This window comes from Panthera tigris, chromosome B1 (genome assembly GCF_018350195.1).
Source record: "Panthera tigris isolate Pti1 chromosome B1, P.tigris_Pti1_mat1.1, whole genome shotgun sequence".
In the NCBI taxonomy this organism is placed as follows: Eukaryota; Metazoa; Chordata; class Mammalia; order Carnivora; family Felidae; genus Panthera; species Panthera tigris.
The window spans coordinates 62,660,367-62,679,221 of NC_056663.1; the positions used below are offsets into that span (position 1 = coordinate 62,660,367).

General features: G+C 40.4%; 1 protein-coding gene across 1 annotated transcript in view; it reads right to left on the reverse strand.

The window, feature by feature from the left end:
* CPE (carboxypeptidase E) overlaps window positions 1-16,902 on the reverse strand; it is a 115,139-nt gene extending 98,237 nt beyond the window's left edge. Inside the window, exon 1 of the mRNA XM_042983660.1 lies at window positions 16,384-16,902. Coding sequence (XP_042839594.1) covers window positions 16,384-16,690 — 307 coding nt within the window. The 5' untranslated portion in view covers window positions 16,691-16,902. The remainder of the gene's footprint in view (window positions 1-16,383) is intronic.
* Between the last annotated feature and the right edge of the window lie 1,953 nt (window positions 16,903-18,855).

Genomic DNA, 18,855 nt, shown 5'->3' on the forward strand with positions numbered 1-18,855 from the left:
TACATATTACACATATATATAACATTATAATATATAATGTTAGCATAATCTCCATCCCGAATAGTTTTACCCTCCGGAGGAGGGAAATTTATCCCAAGGGACAACATTCTAAACACTGTATTCTCTTTAACGAGGTAAAAATTTCACATGTTAGTGAAAAGTAATTATCTATCACAACATTTATTGAATACTTACATATCACCACTAACAGGGACAGTGAAGAAAAAGATACAACAATGATCTTATACTGGCATAGAATGAATTCCTCTCCTCCACTTTCCAGATTTGATTCACTTTAAGACCTGTTCAAGTCCCCCTTCCTTCTGAAAGCCCTCCCTTCATGATTCCTCTATCAACCCCTTACAGAATCTGAGTCAATACTTTCATAATAAGTACTTGGTAAACTGTCGTTTGTTGCTCCCTTTTGTAAGTATCTCTTCAATTTGCAGAATGTCGGTCATAAGTACCTTGTTATTATTGTTAAATAGGTTCATTAGAGATACAAATATAATAATATACAGTAATAAAAGATGCACATCATTTACTGACCTCTACTACCCAGAGTTGGATTTCCAAATGTGAACTGGGTTTTAAAAGCACTTCTCTCCGGCATTTCTAAATGCCTAGTGAATGAATGTTTTTAGTTATGCATTTAGGGTGATTTATACCTGCAAGTTGTAAGTAGGGCCTTTTTTGATAATACAGTGTTCTTATTACCTTGGTCTGGGAACTAAGAACATCATGGAAAATGTGGTATGGTCTACAAATGAGAGCCTTCTTGTCCTCTTGGAAATGTTGGCAGAGGTATAAATGCTTTGCTTATACTACTGTCTTTACAGACTCCATAAATACATTAACTTTATTCTATGAATTTGGGGGGAAATACCAGCCCGTCTCACCCTTCTGTACATTCATTTAAGAAACACATTCTCATTCATTCCCTCTCCCTGTACACAGAGTTCACTGAATTATAGCCATCAATGGTTCACCTTCGATATTAAAATAACAATGGCAGCAATGATAAAACTATTCAGGAAGAAATACTTAATGTTCCTGAAAGTTACATGTAATTTTTTTTTATTATTTTTAATTTTTACTTATTTTTGACACAGAGAGAGAGAGACAGAGCATGAGCAGGGGAGGGGCAGAGAGAGAGGGAGACACAGGATCCGAAGTGGGCTCCAGGCTCCGAGCTGTCAGTCCAGAGCCCGACGCGGGGCTCGAACCCACAAACCGTGAGATCATGACCCGAGCTGAAGTCAGACGCTTAACCGACTGAGCCACGCAGGCGCCCCTACATGTAATTTTTTTAAGATACTGTCTTGCAAACTGAAATACAGTCAAAAGAGAAGGAGAAATGTTTCTTAGAACAGTATCAAGTACCCCAACTCCCATCTATCCAGCAATCTGAATCAACTATAAAAAGCATACCCAGAAGTCTAAAAATAATGGAACAAAGGTCTCAGAAATATTAAAAACAACTGACACATAGTTCATGGTTTTCACTGCAAGTGCAAGGCTTAGAGTCATTCCCAACATACACCACCAATTTAGACACGTGAGTAAAATTACTGCACTTTTTTAATGAAGGTTCTCCAGTTCAGTCCACAGTGACCAGAGGAGAGAAAAATCAGTTGCTGGAATGGATTTGAGAGGTACAGTAAAATTGTGCATCACTCACTTGTATGAAAACATGAACCTCTTAATCCCAGACACTACAGTGGACAGTGAAACACTGGAATCAACCAAACACCAGGTAAGTATATTGGGGAGACCTTCTAAGCAACACACAGGCCCAGATGTTGTTCTAACCTGGAGAAAGGTGATGTAAGGAAAGCTTATAGGATCCTTCCCATGCATTAGCAGACAGAAGGAAACATCTTATCAGATATTTTGCAAATGTACAACGTTTCCAAAATCTCCTATAGCTCCTGAATTGGGAAGCAAAAATTCTTTCAGAGGGGGATGTCTCCCTACTTTAATCTCCCTACTGAGTTCTGAGCCACTGCATACAGAAAGTAATGCTAAATGCAAGCTTTTTGACACCCGAAAGAGTGATTTATGCAAACAGAAACAATTTAGAAATTAATTTGTTTTTTAAAATTCAAGATTGAACTTATTAGAGTTACAAATTATAAACTCAAAATCCTAGTTATTCCATAAGCATTTAAGTTCAGTTGATAAATCATACGGATGTATTTACAAATCTAGCAGATTCTATAATCTTACCTTCAAGGGAAATCTGCTCACTGAATTAAATTATCTTAAATATTTCAAACTGTAAAACTAAATTTAACACGTTCAATTTCCTTTTTAAGTACTTTGTTTGACTAATTGACAAACATTCCTTCTTAAATAATATGGTAAATTTAATATTAAATGTACATGATCATTCTTTCTTTTAATTTTATTTAAACAAAACAAAACAAAAACAGCTCACCCATTTCTCCCACACCCTACTCCATACATGGTGATTCTTAAGTTCTCTTAATGTTCTAATACAGTTTACAAACTCGTTAAAGTTTCATCTTAAAAATCATAATTAACACACTTTCCTATTGGAATTACAAGATTAATCTTTCGACAATGGAATCTACCAAGTTGTATTAAACATTTTAAGTTGTAAAAGTCCTTGAAATCCCAATAATATATAAATTATTTCTAAATCTCTTTAGGGTTTAAGAGTCTTACTCAAAAGCAAACAGCTACGTCGAGCCACACAGTTTTGGGGTTACCTTCCCAAAGGAATGTGGGCAGTGTCAGGGGTTACCACCTCAGTTGGCTGAAGTTCTGGTCAAATGAAGCTGACAGCTATTGGGGGCAATTTTTGTCACCACCTTGACTGCCACGTTGAGCTCAATTTCTACTTCATGAACTGCAAAACTTAAGAGAGCAATGGTGACCTTCCCACCTCCCTAGGTTTATGCCCTCTCTTCATCTGATTTTCAAGACAAATTGGAGTTGGCAATTCCCTCCCAGGGGATTATACCACTAATTTGACTTCGTACTTCCTTGGCTCTTAAAATAATTTAGTAATTTCCATCTTGCTTCTTTCTTTTCAATATTTTTTTATTTTTTTAAATGTTTATTTATTTTTGAGAGAGAGAGAGAGAGCACGAGCAGGGGAGGGGCAGAGAGAGGGACACACAGAATCCGAAGCAGGCTCCAGGCTCCGAGCTGTTAGCACAGAGCCAGACGAGGGGCTCAAACCCACCAACAGTGAGATGATGACCTGAGCTTGAGTCGGACACTTAACTGACTGAGCCACCCAGATGCCCCAAGAAATTTCCATCTTGTTTCAAAGCTATTTTCTTTCTTTCCATTATCACTCTGTTTGACAATGCCACACTACTCTTACAAATATTGAAAGAGTATTCAATTGCATGCTAAATATAGTATATAGTATATTTGTCAAATCAATTAAGAAATTAGCAAGAAGGCCTAGTCCTCTGGAGAAAAAGAAAACTCCAGCACAACCAATGATTTACATTATTAACTTGTACCTGAATATACAACCATATTTTTGAAACTTCATTTTGCAACTCTGATTTTTGCGATAAATGAAATGACAATGCTCCGGACATGGAAGCCAAGAAATTCGGCTTTTTTGTGTAGCTGATAATAGGCTGTCCCTGTTTGATAAACAAAGGCAGTATAGACTTAACCCAAATGTGCCTGAGGACTCAGACTGTTCTTTCTACAGCCCTATAACAATTCTTTTTTTTTTTTAATTTTTTTTTAATGTTTATTTTTGAAAGAGAGAGAGAGACAGAGTGTGAGCAGGGGAGGGGCAGACAGAGAGGAAGACAGAATCCGAAGCAGGCTCCTGGTTCCGAGCTGTCAGTACAGAGCCCGATGGGGGGCTCGAACCCACAAACTGTGAGATCGACGTGAGGTGAAGGCAGACACTTAACCGACTGAGCCACTCATGGCGCCCGGCCCCATGCCACATCTTAGAAATAACCCCCTTGAAGGGTGCCTGGCAGGCTCCATCGGTGGAGCATCTGACTCTTGATTTCAGGGTCTTAAAAAATAACCTCCTCAAGTTACCTGTCTTTTTTATAGTGTAACTATTCTTAATATGGTTATGAAGTCTTTTCTAATGCATAAAGAACAGCAAGTTATGTGCATTTTTACAGGGGATTAATTAAGATTACTTGTGACAAGATCCTAAAAAAAAACACACAAGGAAATCTTTCAAATGTTTTGTTTTTTTTTTTTTTTTTTCAACAATAGGCAGACTCTTTCTGCATCTTTAAGTTCCCATAAAGATAAATACTCTCCAATTCCTCACCTGTGACGGGTATGGAAAATCAGTTCATGTAGGACCAAACTGGAGGCTGTTTACAAAGAGAGGGAGAGCTGCTGAATAAAGGCTGGGCAGTAAAAGAGCTGGTACACATCCCTGAGTGTTTATAACCCCAAGGAAACAGACAAAAGCCTCCCAATCGTTGTTATTCCGATGACGACTCTATTCTAATAGCCACAGAAGAAAGGAATAGCCAAAGGTGGCATGGGAACACAATGTGGGCCCACATTAACCCATTAGGTTCTCCAAACCTACCTCAGAGGGTATCTAGCTGGAATCCTCATGAAAATAAAGGCAACTCTGACCAAATATCTAAAACCCTGGTGGAATATCTGACCAGATTTAGAGAAAGCAACAATAACTCAAAAAACCTTCCTGAAAGAAAAAAGCTTCTGAGAAGACTTTTTAAAATTTTTTTTCCAGTTTATTTATTTATTTTGACAGAGAGCGCACAATTGGGAAGAGGCAGAGGGAGAGTGGGAGAGGCAGAGATTCCCAAGCAGGCTCCGCACTGTTAGCACAGAACCTGACGTGGGACTCAGGAACTGTGAGATCATGACCTGAGCCGAAGTTGGACACTCAACCGACTGAGCCACCCAGGCACCCCTATGATTTCAATTTTAAGTAATCTCTACACCCAACGTGGGGCTCAAACCCACAACCCCGAGATCAAGAGTTGCAAGCTCTACCGACTGAGCCAGCCAGGTGCCCCAAGACTTTTTTCTTTTTTTTTTTTAATTTTTTTTTTTTAACGTTTATTTATTTTTGAGACAGAGAGAGACAGAGCACGAACGGGGGAGGGTCAGAGAGAGGGAGACACAGAATCTGAAACAGGCTCCAGGCTCCGAGCTGTCATCACAGAGCCCGACGCGGGGCTCGAACTCACGGACCGCGAGATCATGACCTGAGCCGAAGTCGGCCGCCCAACCGACTGAGCCACCCAGGCGCCCCAAGACTTTTTTCTTAATAAGCCACTTAGATAAAAGATAAACGTCTTTCATTCCTGATGGTAGCTATGAGGAGGAGTGAAAACAAGGAAAATGAAGGCTATTTTAGAGATGCAAGTGGAATCTCTGAATATAAATACTTAAACCAATTTGAAATTTCAAATAATTTAAAATTATTTCTCCATTCATGATTATCTTGCCATCATCTAGACAAAGCCTGTATGTCTATATAGTATTTTAGTCTATTTGTCTATGTAGTATCATTCACATCCATAAAATATTCACATGAGAATTATCTATCTATATTTTGTATTGCTTTAGCATCTTCCAAAGACTGAATCTGACTCTTGAGAAAATACATTTAACAATTGGGTTTCTCTTTGTGCGAGCACTCTAGAGGTCCTGTTGACTGTGTAGAGTTAATACAGGTTCCCAAAAGTCCCTTAACTTAATTCCCATAAAGCTGATTATGGGAAGAATCTGGCTTAAGATTCACTGAGTTTCCACAATGAATGAGACTGGTTTGCTCTAGTAAACTTCAAAAAAAAAATAAAATAAAATAAAATAAAGATCTGTGCTGAACAATGTCACAATTTGAGACAAATTAAACTATTTCAATAAGACTGTGCTTTAAAACAGATGTCCAACACTGCACCTTCAAAACACAAAAAGGACAGAAGACATTTTGTTTTGCAAACGTCTAACATTTCCGTAGTTTCCCCTCCAGATACTGTTTTTACGAGTGATCCAGCAAGAATAGAATAGGGAACCCTTTGACCCTTATATTTATATGCAGCACACATTTTACAGAATAAAGTAATGTGACCACTAGTGACACAGCATGTAAATTAAGCTCAATGTGTGTTAAAGAGTAAATGCAAGTCAAGAAACTAAATAACTCATTTCATGATATGCAAAGGCATTGCCTGAAGGGGTGACTAGCAGAGAAAATAAAATAGCATTTTATTGTGGGGATTCAATGGGGATTCAGTAAAAGTTCTCTAAATTAAATGAATGGTATTAGCTACACTGACAAAAGCCTACATTTTCTTTTCATCTTGGAAAGATGCCTTTACCTTGAGATGTTACATAGCAATTTTTTATAATGGTTATGAGAACAGGCCATTTTTAAAACTATCCCTTGACTAGAAAAAGAAAAAAAAGGAGGGGGGGGGAGTTTCAGAATATTGGTCAGGGAGGTGACAGCCCAATATTTATATCGAGGTTTTCCTACTCTGAACTCATGGTGAAGCTCATGATTTGTGCAAGTTGTTGAAATGAGCTCTAGAAACAAAATATTCCTTGGGAGAAAATAATTACACAATGGCAGTGAATAGCAGCTATGTGGTAAAGAGAAAATTTTCTGGTGTTGAATAATTTAAGCCATGTAATAAGAGAAATGGGGTAGGTCCAATCAGACAGCATCACTCTGGGATGTGAACATGTGAGTCGTTGCCTGCAAATGCAAATATGTGAGATCATTGTTGTTTTTCCCAATTACCCAACACACAAAACCACAACAAGGGATTTTTTTAGGAACCAGGATTTAAGTTAAAGATACTTAGTCTCATTTTTGAAATGAGCGATCTGTATCCATTTTTTAAATAATCTGTCTTTGAAAGCAAATGTCTTAAAAATGAGAGGTATTATTATTGTTTTATTATTATTATTATTATTATAGAACTATGATGCTCAGCAGTGACTTTAGAGTAAACAGATTTCTATATAAAAAGAACACAAGGTATTTATTGGCAGTAGAAAATTATTTCTGAGTTTTATTATAATTCATTCATTTCTTCTTTAAGAATCAACTCTGTAATTCTCTACATGAGCCACCTTATCCATTAAGGATCACCATTTGAGGACAGTTAAAGATGTAGGCGATCATTTGAAAATAATAAAAGGCTCTGGTAATACAGACAGGATCTCTTCTGAAGCCACATTTTATTAGAAAGAGCTGGCTGCTGGATTGCCTACAAAACACCATAGCCTGAACTTTGAAAGAAAGAGAAACATTCGCAGAGGAATGGACTGGCAGCAATTACAGTAATTAACAAGGGAAGGAAAGAGCAAATTTAAATGTATTTCAAATTTGAGCTCATTGGACCCAACAGCTGGCTTTCAGATAAACCTCCTTTTCTATGGCATTTTCAAAGGCATGATTTGAGTGCCATCTCATGAAGGAAGGGATGATTAAAACCTGGGTAGTGTGCTTTCTATGTTCAAAAGAGCATACAGTTTTAGGGAAGCCTGAGTGCCTCAGTTAAACATCCAACTCTTGGTTTCAGCTCAGGTCATGATTTCACAGTTCTGAGTTCAAGCCCCACTGACAGTGCAGAGACTGCTTGGGATTCTCTCTCTCTCCTCTCTCTCTCTCTGTCCCTACCCCGCTTGTGCACTCTCTCTCTCTCTCTCTCTCTCTCAAAATAAATAAACTTACTTTTTTTTTTTTTTAAAGAGTACACAACACCAAAGGCTCATGCAGATTTTTTAAAGGTCAAAAATTTTACTAAGTAAATTTTTACTGATTATCTCTAGAACTTTTATTTCATGCTTAAGAAGCCACCTAATTTTTCTACAATGTCTCAAGGGGAGGAGTCTAGTTATAGCAGACAACAAACACAGCAAGCCATTACTGAAACATACAGGTGGTGGATTCTCCATTAAGCAAAACTGGATGCATCACAATAAAGCATCAGTGTATATATAAGAAAAATCCCAGTTCTACCCCTTCTTGTTGTCACACTTCTGGTATGCTAGCATGCATGAAATCAACACTGACCTTCAATACAGCTTCGTTTTGTGATGCACCATTTTTTGTCTGTTTGAGAAATTTTATTTATTCCACAACCATTCTCTGAGTGGCCACTATGTCTTACACACAGTAGTAAACATTCAGGATAAATACAATCCCTGCCCACAAAAAGCTCACAGTCCACTAGGAGAACACAGACCAACATTGGAAAATACCATAATAGAGGTAATAATAGACTGAGGAATTTATACTTACTATTTCATTTAAACATCAGATTATTGTCATCTCATAGGTGATGAATTTCAGACTTAAAGAGAAGTTAAGTAATTCACCCAAGAGCAACTAATTAAAACTAAGAAGAGATGGAAAAGAAAAAAAAAAAAAATAGGAAGAGACAAAATTTGAACAACACCCTCCTGACATCAATGTGTGTACTATAAACCTTTATGGTACAGCTATTCAAAGAACTATGGAAAACAAAGAATGGACCCCACTGAGAGTAACAAAATGAGGGAGGGGTGAGAAAGGAGGTTTCAAAGAGCTTTCACTCACACTGAGTCTGTAAAAGAATAAAGTATTCAGGACCTGAACAGTTTCATTATAAACTTTTTGGAAAAACAAGTTAGTCTGCCAAAGTAAATCCTGGGATTGCCCTGGATTTATTTAGCTACCTGAAGGAACAAGCATAAAGACATTCGCAAATAACGATGAACACTTTCACTGTTCTTACTGAATGAAGCAAAAGAAGATGTTAAACTGAAGAAAAGCAGAAAAGCCTCATATTTGAAAAATCGATAAAAGGCAAACGTTTGTGAACAAGAAACAGTGACAAGCAGGGAAAAGTCCCCCTGGGCTGTCAGCTGGCCTTGTGCGGTACCATCAGAACAGGTAAGCATCCGTCAGGTGTCACGTGGAAACACGGCCAAGAAGGCCTTCTCCAAATGAGCAGAGCCAATGGAGCACATTTTCTAGACTGACTGAAAGTGAAGATTTTTAACAAATTAGCCCGTCTTCTCAATAACTAGAGGCAAGCGACCTCACTAAATTATTTGCTATGTATTCTACTGCTTCGGCCTCACAGCAACCCTACGAGGTCTGAGTTTTTAAGTATTCCTGTTTTAGAGATAAGAAAAACAGGTAAACAGAAATTGAAAGCACAAAGCTACTGAGGCGCCCGGGTGGCTCAGTCGGTTGGGCGTCCGACTTCAGCTCAGATCTCACAGCTCATGAGTTCGAGCCTCACATCAGGCTCTGTGCTGACAGCTCCGAGCCTGGAACCTGCTTCATATTCTGTGTTTCCCTCTCGCTCTACACCTCGCCCACTCACACTCTGTCTCTCTCTCTCTCTCTCAAAAATAAATAAACATTAAAAAAAAATTTTTAAAAAAGGCATAACGCTACTTCCCAGTAAAGGAATTGGAACGCATTTGTTAGTTTAACCTTTCCTATCAAAATTATCTGTCCTATGATTGCCTCAGAACCGTATTTCTCAATTCAATAAGCATATCTAAAGACTTTACACAAATCACTATGCTAGATGTTTATGGGCAAAAATAAAAAAGGAAAACATATGCTCTCCATCCCTGAGGAACTCCTTGTATGAGTCTCTCAGCTACAGAATTGCCAAACTAATCCTGCATAATATGTTAATGAATGATAATGTACTAATGCTTCTGTGCAATACTAGTTCCAAGATGAGTTCCTTGGAAAAAAAAAAAGGGAGGGTTGGGGGAGGAGAGCCCTTGGGGAAAAAATATTGGAAAATACTGTATAGTATACATCTAGCTTGGAGATTTGAAATATAGGCTAGCTTATTTAAGGGCTCTGATAAGGCTTGCAATATACAAGCCTATTTATTTTTGTTTGCCTAGTATTTCTCAAGCCAAGCTGACCAAATGTTCCATTGAATATACTTGGGGGAAAGCTAGGTTATGTGTAACCCTTTATGGGGGCTATTTTTGTATTTGTCACAAATATCATTCCCAAAGGAAGTAACTGCAAATGTGGGGATTTCACCCCTAGGGTATGCCAATAAGGGATGCTGGGAGGTGATTCCTTTGCCATCTCTCAAATCAGTTTCCATAAAAAACTGGTACTGAGCACAGGATATAATGTTAGGGGCCAGTCCCATTTCCTCACTTCCATAAGCCAATCACACGTCAATCAAATACACAATTTCTGGCAAGAGCTGCAATGACTCAGGTCTAAAAATAACTCTTGACCATATGTGGTACACATCTAGATCCTTCTCCAGAATCTAACCTCTATGTTCACTAACTATAAGGTGTTATTCAGTTGTAATCACTTCCCATGAATACATAACATACTAACTTGGTATGAAAAAGGCCATACGAAATAATCAAAATCCCCACTTTGTTTTTAATTTGGACAGAAATTTTGCCAACATTAAATGTTCCATCACAATATTTGGCAAATGAATACTGGCATTCGTACACTTTCAATTTTAACAGATTTTGGAAGGAATACGTCCAAAATAATCATTCCAGCCTTTGAGAGAGAAAAATCTATGCTCCAAAGAATGTTTCTAAGATAGCATTTTAGCTATAAATCAGATTTACTTCCCAAGAGCCATCTTAAACTACATGTAAAAGAATTCACGTCTTCTTCAAATTAGTTTATTTCTTCAAATGCACCAATCTAAACTCCAGTTCAACTCTGGGAGGAGTGGTCTGTGAATAAAGATTCATTGCATAGACATAAATTAATACTATAGGTTTCTTTTATGAGTATTGCGATGATGGATATGCATGCTTAGGAGAGAATATGTTTGGGTTTGAGCACATGAGTCCCTAGGTGTAGAAATATTTTAAAAGTATAAGATATAAGCAAACAGGAAGAAAAATAAGGAACATGACAAGTCCTGGAAGGTATCGTATGGAAGGGAACACATCTAAGAATCTAGGATCAGCCAAGAGCCCAGTTGGAGGACGCACTCACTCTTAACCCAGCCCTCATTCTAGTCCTGCATCTGGGGTCCAGACTCACAAAGTGTGAGGAGATGAAACTGGTTCCAGGACTACTTGTGGTTCTTCTAACTGAGGATGGCTGATACCCACAACCTTCCTCCAATACAGTTTTGTGGGTCTCCAAGTGATACAAAATAATAACTAAGACCCAACATTCAACCAGTCAAGAATCAAGTTGATTCCTCCGGGGCCACGACAGAATAAATACGGATATTCCTTGCTGATCAATTCAAAATGGAACTTTCTTTCCCTTTTGATGAATTCAAATGCAGAATATCTGAGAGAATGAATCATTTTCAGTAGAGAAGTTAGAGCTCAGCCCACAGCCTAGTACCAAGCAAGTATGATGGTCACTTCTTTCTGCTCAGAAAGACAGTTGATGATGTCAACCAACACCTTCCATCCATAACCTGCTAATCTAACCAAGTAAACCTCTTACTTGCCAGTTCTACCACAGGGAAAGTTTTATGTGTACTGTAGATGTTGTTTTGTTTTGGGAGAGCTCTTCTATTATAATAACTAAATCCTTAGTCATTTGCTACATTTTTCTAAAGTTCATTTTTTTTAAGTTTAAAGTTCATTCACTACAATTTTGGTTAGGAAACTAACAAACGTGACACTTCTCTCTTACTGGAAGGTAAAATGAATATTGGCAAGTTGATCAAAGTCCTAATCAAGTAAATGAATTTGTTAACCCCAATATCATCTCCTACTAGCTTAATCAGAAATATTATTTCAGGGGTGCCTGGGCGGCTCAGTCAGTTAAGCATCCGACTCAGCTCAGGTCATGATCTTGCAGTTTGTGAGTTCGAGCCTGCAGCAGGCTCCGTGCTGACAGCTCAGAGCCTGGAGCTTTCTTTGGATTCTGTGTCTCCCTCTCACTCTGCCCCTCCCCCACTCATGCTCTGTCTCTCTCCCTCTCTCTCTCAAAAATAAACATTAAAAAGTTAAAAAAAAAGGAAAGAAATATTATTTCAAACAAACAAAAAGGATACTTACAAGGTGAAAATAGTTAAGACATTGACCTTAGATGCACAGGACTCTGTTAAAACATACATCAACTGCACATTTCTTGCCCTCTTGTCATCCAGTCTTCAGTAATTTAATGTTCCCAATCTCCTTTACCCAGTCCTCCCACACTGTTCTTCCAGTTCCTAATTCTCAATTCTCCAGAGCACAGGGAGTAGCTTGGGTATCACTTCAGAGCCCATAGAACTTGGCCCACTTAGCAATCAAAAAGAATGAAATCTTGCCATTTGCAACTACGTGGATGGAACTAAAAGATATTATGCTAAGCAAAATTAGTCAGTCAGAGAAAGACAAATATCATATGACTTCACTCATACGAGGACTTTAAGATACAAAACAGATGAACATAAGGGAAGGGAAGCAAAAACAATTTAAAAACAGGGAGGCGGACAAAACATAAGAGACTCTTAAATATGGAGAACAAACAGGGCTACTGGAGGGGTTGCGGGAGGGGGGATGGGCTAAATCGGTAAGGGGCATTAAGGAATCTACTCCCAAAATCACTGTTGCACTATACACTAACTTGGATGAAAATGTAAAAAAAAAAAAATTAATTAAATTAAAAAAAAAAAAAAAGAACTTGGCCCACTTAGAGTGTGGGGTGCTCAAAAAAAACAAAAACAAAAACAAAAACCAACAACAAAAAAGCATTGAATGCATCCATTTCTACCTCAGAATAAGTGTGCATATTTCTTTTTCATTTCTTAAAATATTTTACTCTAAAAAGAATTTGAAAACCATTTGAGAAAGGTGGATATTCTCCAACTTCCTAAGAAGTTATTCATACAAGTACTGTCAAACTTCAGTTTATTTATTTATTTTGAGAGAGAGAGAGAGAGACTGCAAGCACGAGAGCAGGAGCAGGGGAGGGGCAGAGAGAGGGAGAGAGAGAACCCCAAGAAGGCCCCAAGCTTGACAGCACAGAGCCTGACGTGGGTCTCGATATCACGAACCGTGAAATCATGACCTGAGCTGAAACCAAGAGTCGGACGCTTAACCAACTGAGCCACCCAGGTGCCCCGTATCAAACTTATGTATTAATCAGACCTCTCTGTTTACTAGTTTTAGAAATAAGACAACAGGCCCAAAGTGGAGTCATTTATGCTAAGCCCCACATCACCAAACCAAGACTTAACTTAATTACAGTTTTATCTGTTCCAGAAATAAAATCTTAAACTGGCCAATCAGGAACCACTAGTCAATCAAAACTAGTGATCAGCACTAGTTAAGGATTCTGCCTGATAGATCCCTACCATCCCCTAAAGGAAAGTAACCTTACAATAATCAATCTGCTTTTTTGCCTAACTTCTTTCTTCCCACTCCCTACTGCTTATTTTGCATAAAATGTGCTCATTTTGCACAACTCCTTGGAGCTCCTTTCTATCTGCTAGATTGGATGCTACCCCATTCATGAATCGGTGAATAAAGCCGATAAGATCTTTAAAATTTACTGTTAAATTTTGTTTTTTAACACTAGTTCACTGAAAATTTCTAACCTACTTATTTCCTCTTATAAGTGGTAGAGGGAGAAATTAGCCCTGTGGTATTTTTAGTGTTGGGTCATAATAGGTCATTTCTACCTTTAAAAATACAATGGATGGGGCACCTGGCTGGCTCAATCAGTGGAGCATTAGATTCTTGATCTTGGGGTGGTGAGTTCGAGCCCCACATCAGGTGTGGAGCCTAACTAAAAATCATAATAAAATAAAAACAAATGAAAATACAATGGATAGACATTTGTATTTTGTTATTAAGTAATACCATGAGGGGCGCCTGGGTGGCGCAGTCGGTTAAGCGTCCGACTTCAGCCAGGTCACGATCTCGCGGTCCGTGAGTTCGAGCCCCGCGTGGGGCTCTGGGCTGATGGCTCGGAGCCTGGAGCCTGTTTCCGATTCTGTGTCTCCCTCTCTCTCTGCCCCTCCCCCGTTCATGCTCTGTCTCTCTCTGTCCCTCTCTGTCTGTCTCTCTCTGTTGAAAAAAAAATTTTTTTTTAAATTTAAAAAAAAAAAAAAAAGTAATACCATGAACTTAAAGTTCCCTTCATTTAACAAGGAACTATAAAGCACATAATGTAAAACATTTGAGTTCACTTTTATAAAATGGGTTTGCTTGTTTTTTTGTTGTTGTCTTTATGAGGAATAAAACATTTTATTTTAAAACACTGTGTTATTCAACTAATGACTGAGTTCATTTTTTCCGTAATACATATTGAGTGCCTGTTGTGTGCCAGATTCAGGCTAGGTGTTGGAGGCATAGTCCCCCTCATCCACCAACCCCCTCCCTTCCGCTTATAGAGTTTGCAATCTAAAAGAAAAATTGGCAAATCTTGAAAGTCTATACGTTCCAGGTATTAAAGTAAAAAAATTACTGTTTTCATCTTCAAAAGCACATTGCATTCTAAGAGTAATATCACTTTAGAATATTATTTCTAGGGGCGCCTATGTGGCTCAGTCGGTTAAGCATCTGACTTCGGCTCAAGTCTCACAGTCCGTGGGCTCCAGCCCCGCATCGGGTTCTGTGCTGACAGCTCAGAGCCTGGAGCCTGCTTCAGATTCTGTGTCTCCCTCTCTCTGCCCCTCCCCAACTTGTGCTCTCTCTCTTATTCTCAAAAATAAATAAACATTAAAAAAAATTTTTTTTAAGAATTTTATTTCTAAACTTGAAACAAGACAACAAAAACGTTAACATTAGCTTTCATATAATCTTGAAGAAACAATGTAACAAATTCTGAGGAACAGTCTCTAAAAGCAGAATAACAAAAGGTTCTTATTAAGCAGGCAACAGGAGACACAAATATTTAGATTAGCTTTATCTGTGCCTGGGATATCATGGCTTTGGTTATTGGAGATTTTGGTTATTTGAGGTACCTGGACTTTGGTTATTGGAAATAACCGAAAAGGAGTCATTGCATTTTAAATTTTCCTTTATTTTCAGATAATAGTAAGTAAGAAACTAATCTTCAAACTTTCTAAGTCTACACGCTGAGTCCTACTAGACCTTACTACATAAAATGTTTTCTAGGATTTCATTTTAGGGTTTTGACAGAAAATTTATTCAAACCTTTCCTCTTCTATTAGCTGAAGGTAAGAAATGTTTCCTGTTTGAAGATTTACTATGGATCAACCCATACACTCTGCATTTGAAGATCCAAGTGTCCCTATTAGTCACTTACTTTCATCTTTTTTCAATTTGATTCTTAAATATCATTATAAAACTATCCTGGCCCTACACTGAGAATTTTTAGCCTATTTTCTAGGTTTCTTTGTCATAAAAAAACAAACAAACAAGCATCCCATGATGATATTAGTAGGCCAGATTATTTTAACAGTATCTTTAGTATCAGAAGACAGGCCTTATATCACTCTAAGAGTTACATCATTTCCAAAGAGCAGAAGCATATTGAAAAGGGCCCCAAGAACATTTTTTAAATCCCTTTATTGATACTAAATGAATCATATTTAATGTAAATAAAACGTGCTTAACATATTTAGAAAGAAGGTGCTTAAGAACGCCTTATGGGAATGTTCCTTATGGGAACATCAGCTGAAATAAAAACCTGGTCACAAACTATTCGTGTCAACTGGCTAAAGCAGGGGAAATGGGGTATTCCTTTTTTTCCTTAGGCCTTCTGCGGTTTCAAAACGGAAACGTCTGTCAAGAGGCCACTTTCGCACCCTGGGAAGGAAGACCTGCGTGTCTGCCCACCACTCCCACCCCCCCCCCCCCGTGTTGCCGCTATCTTTAACACCCCGGGAGCACGCCAGCGGCGCGCATACCTAACACACACACACACATACACACACACAGGTAGGGATGGGTATGCAGAGCCCGCAGGACCCAGTAAGCTGGTCCTCTGCAAATGAGGAAACGAATGATAAACGGCTCTTCCTCGTTTCCTCTAAGTCCCTGACTTTTGCACCTCGTCTCTCTACTCTCGTCTGCAAGGAGGACTGATGTCCTCGCTGGGGACTCTCAATTATTCTCCCGGGTCGTTGATTCGGCCAAGTGAACACCGCGTTTTGCTCGCGCGCAGATTCGCCTGCTCCGCGATCCCACCTCCACCCCGCCAGCCTCTCTAGCCCATGTTCACCAAAGGGCGAGCTAAGGGCTGGGGTGGGCTCGAGGCGGGGGGCGGGGGGGGGGCAGGAAGGACCGCAGAGACGGGGGACCCGGCGACCCGCAACGCTCTAGGTCAGGTTCATCTCCATCGCCATCCCTCCCTGCACTCTTCACCTTCCACCCCAGCCGCCCTTTCCCATAGGGCACCCGGGCCCCACCTTGCCCCACCGCCACCAGTCCACCCCTCTGCGGCCCTCCGAGACGCCCCCCAGAGACGGCAGGGTGCAGCGCCCTTACCAGGCTCATGGACACCGGGGTTGTCGGACAGCTCGATGACCAGGAGCTCCCGGCCCTCGAAGCTGCGCCCCACCGTGTAGATCCTGCTGATGGCGGTGCACTGCAGCCACACCGACACCAGCGCCTCGCGCAGCTCGGGGTAACGGTGGTACTCGAAGGAGATGCCGTCCTCCTGCTGCAGCCGCCGGCGCCGCCTCATGCCCGCCGCGGGCGCCCCGGGCTCCTGGGCTTGGGCGCCCAGCAGCCACCCGCAGGCGGCCAGTGCCCCGCACAGCGCCAGCAGCGCCCGGCCTCCTCTCGCGGCCATCGCCCCGCGCCGCCGCCGCCTCCCGTGCCTCGCTGCGCCCGCGGCCTCTTTTGTCTGCGCTCGGCGACTCTGCCGGCCGGCGCTGCTGGGGGCGCCAAGTTCCGCAGCAGCCTCCGCCCGCCTCACCTTCCCGGGGCCACCGAGTGCGCGCTGCGCGCTGGGGCCACCCACAGGGGAAGGGCGAAGCGGCGGCTCCGGGCCGCACTACCGGCCGCCGAGCCCAGGGGAGCAGCAGGAGAAACCACTGCGAGGAGGGGGCCGGCGCCCGCGAGCGGGATTCGGTAGTGGTCGGGGAGGGCTGCGGGCGGGCTTGGCTCGGAACCACGTCAAACGCGGAATGGCGCAGGGGACGACGCAGGTGAAGTGACAGCTCAGGGCTGGGTCTGCGAACGTTGATGTCATTGAGAGACCCACGGCACCGGAAAAGTACCCTTGGGTTGCTGGTGGAGGCTTTTAAAGTAACATCTGTTCTAAGACCAGGGTTTCCATCTTGATGCACCGATAATTAGAGAATATTCCAGAAAAAGAAAGAAAGAAAGAGAAAGAAAGAAAGAAAGAAAGAAAGAAAGAAAGAAAGAAAGAAAGAAAGAAAAAGAAGGAAGGAAGGAAGGAAAGGAAGGAAGGAAGGAAAAGAAGTATTGGCAGCCAGTTACCTTGTCCCTCTGATGGATCTCTAATGACTGTATTGATAGTCCAAACACAAACCCAAGAGTTGGATTTTCATTTATTGCAAGGTCTTGCTGGAGAACAGAACATTGTGCACTTTGATTTAGAGGCTTAAGAGAATAAAAATGCATTCTATCATCTTGCACATACTGTCTTCACTTGCGTTAAACGCACATTTCTGGATTCTTTCAGGAAAAAACAAACAGAGGCTGTCATTTGGCAGTTCCTGTGCCAACATCCATCTGTAACGCCCCTCTGGAAAACAAAGTGTAACGCTGGGGACAATGGATGTAGTTTGGCATTAAGATTAAATCTTTCAGGAGCAGTTTATTTGGGTAGTTCTGGCTCAGAGTTTCTTACTAGATTGTAACCAGGATGCTGGGTGGGACTGCTGTCATCTGAATGCTTGACTGGGGCTGGAGAATCTTTTCCAAGAAAACATTTAAAAATGAAAAGATGAAATTCTGTTATAGAAAGAAAACTCTGATCCTGAGAAATAATGTCTCCGGAACCCTCCTAAAGTTATTGTAAAAAATCTGTAATCATTTAGAGCTTTAAATGCCCACCCTTTGGACAAGATTTATGTTCCTGGAGCAACTCTGACATAGATGTGATTCTGAAGAGGTTGCCATTTGGATGTAAGAACTGTATACATCTAATTAAATAATCCATCGAGTACTCTAAGCAAGCAGAAAAACTGGACACGTGTGGGTCATTTTTCATGTTAGACACTTTTTTTTTCCCTTAACTTACTCTTTTTCTACCTGCCCAACAATGTATCACACTGAATAAAAACTTTCTCCTGGAAAAGGACCCAGACATTTAAATGATTTTACTGGATAAAAAAAAATTGTTTTGGGGTGCTTGGATGGCTCAGTCAGTTAAGCATTGGACCTTTCATTTCAGCTCAACTCGGGATCTCACAGTTCGTGGGATAGAGCCCCACCTCAGGTTCCATGCTAACAGGGCAGACGCTGCTTAGGATTCTCTTTCTGCCCCTACCCCCCCCCACCCAAAATAAATAAATATACTTAAAAAAGAAAAACAGAAAAATGTTTCTGGAGAAACTGGTTCCACACCCCTCTGTCTACATTTCCTACGGCAGCATGGGTCTTCTTTTTTGGATTTCTTTTTAGGGGCGGGGGGAAGCGGCCACTGTGAAGACATATGCCACTCATTAGATTTGAATCCAGTCATGTTCCTTGTCAATGTACACAGAGCTAAGAACTGTATATTTTCCACCAGGACCAGTCTGTGCTTGATTACATAGTCCAGAAGTTTAAAACCAGAGTTATAATTACATTTCTAAAATCATGCCCAAAAGAGCAACCTTGGAAACCTAGAAAAAGAAAACGGAGAGGCTAAAACCAATACCTTCAGAAGTGGGAAGTTAAGATTTTCATGTTAGCAATTTAAGGTAACCACACTAATTTGTGGCTAGGTGGGGCATATCAACTAGTAACTATACACATGCACAACATAATATTCTTTGAAGTCCT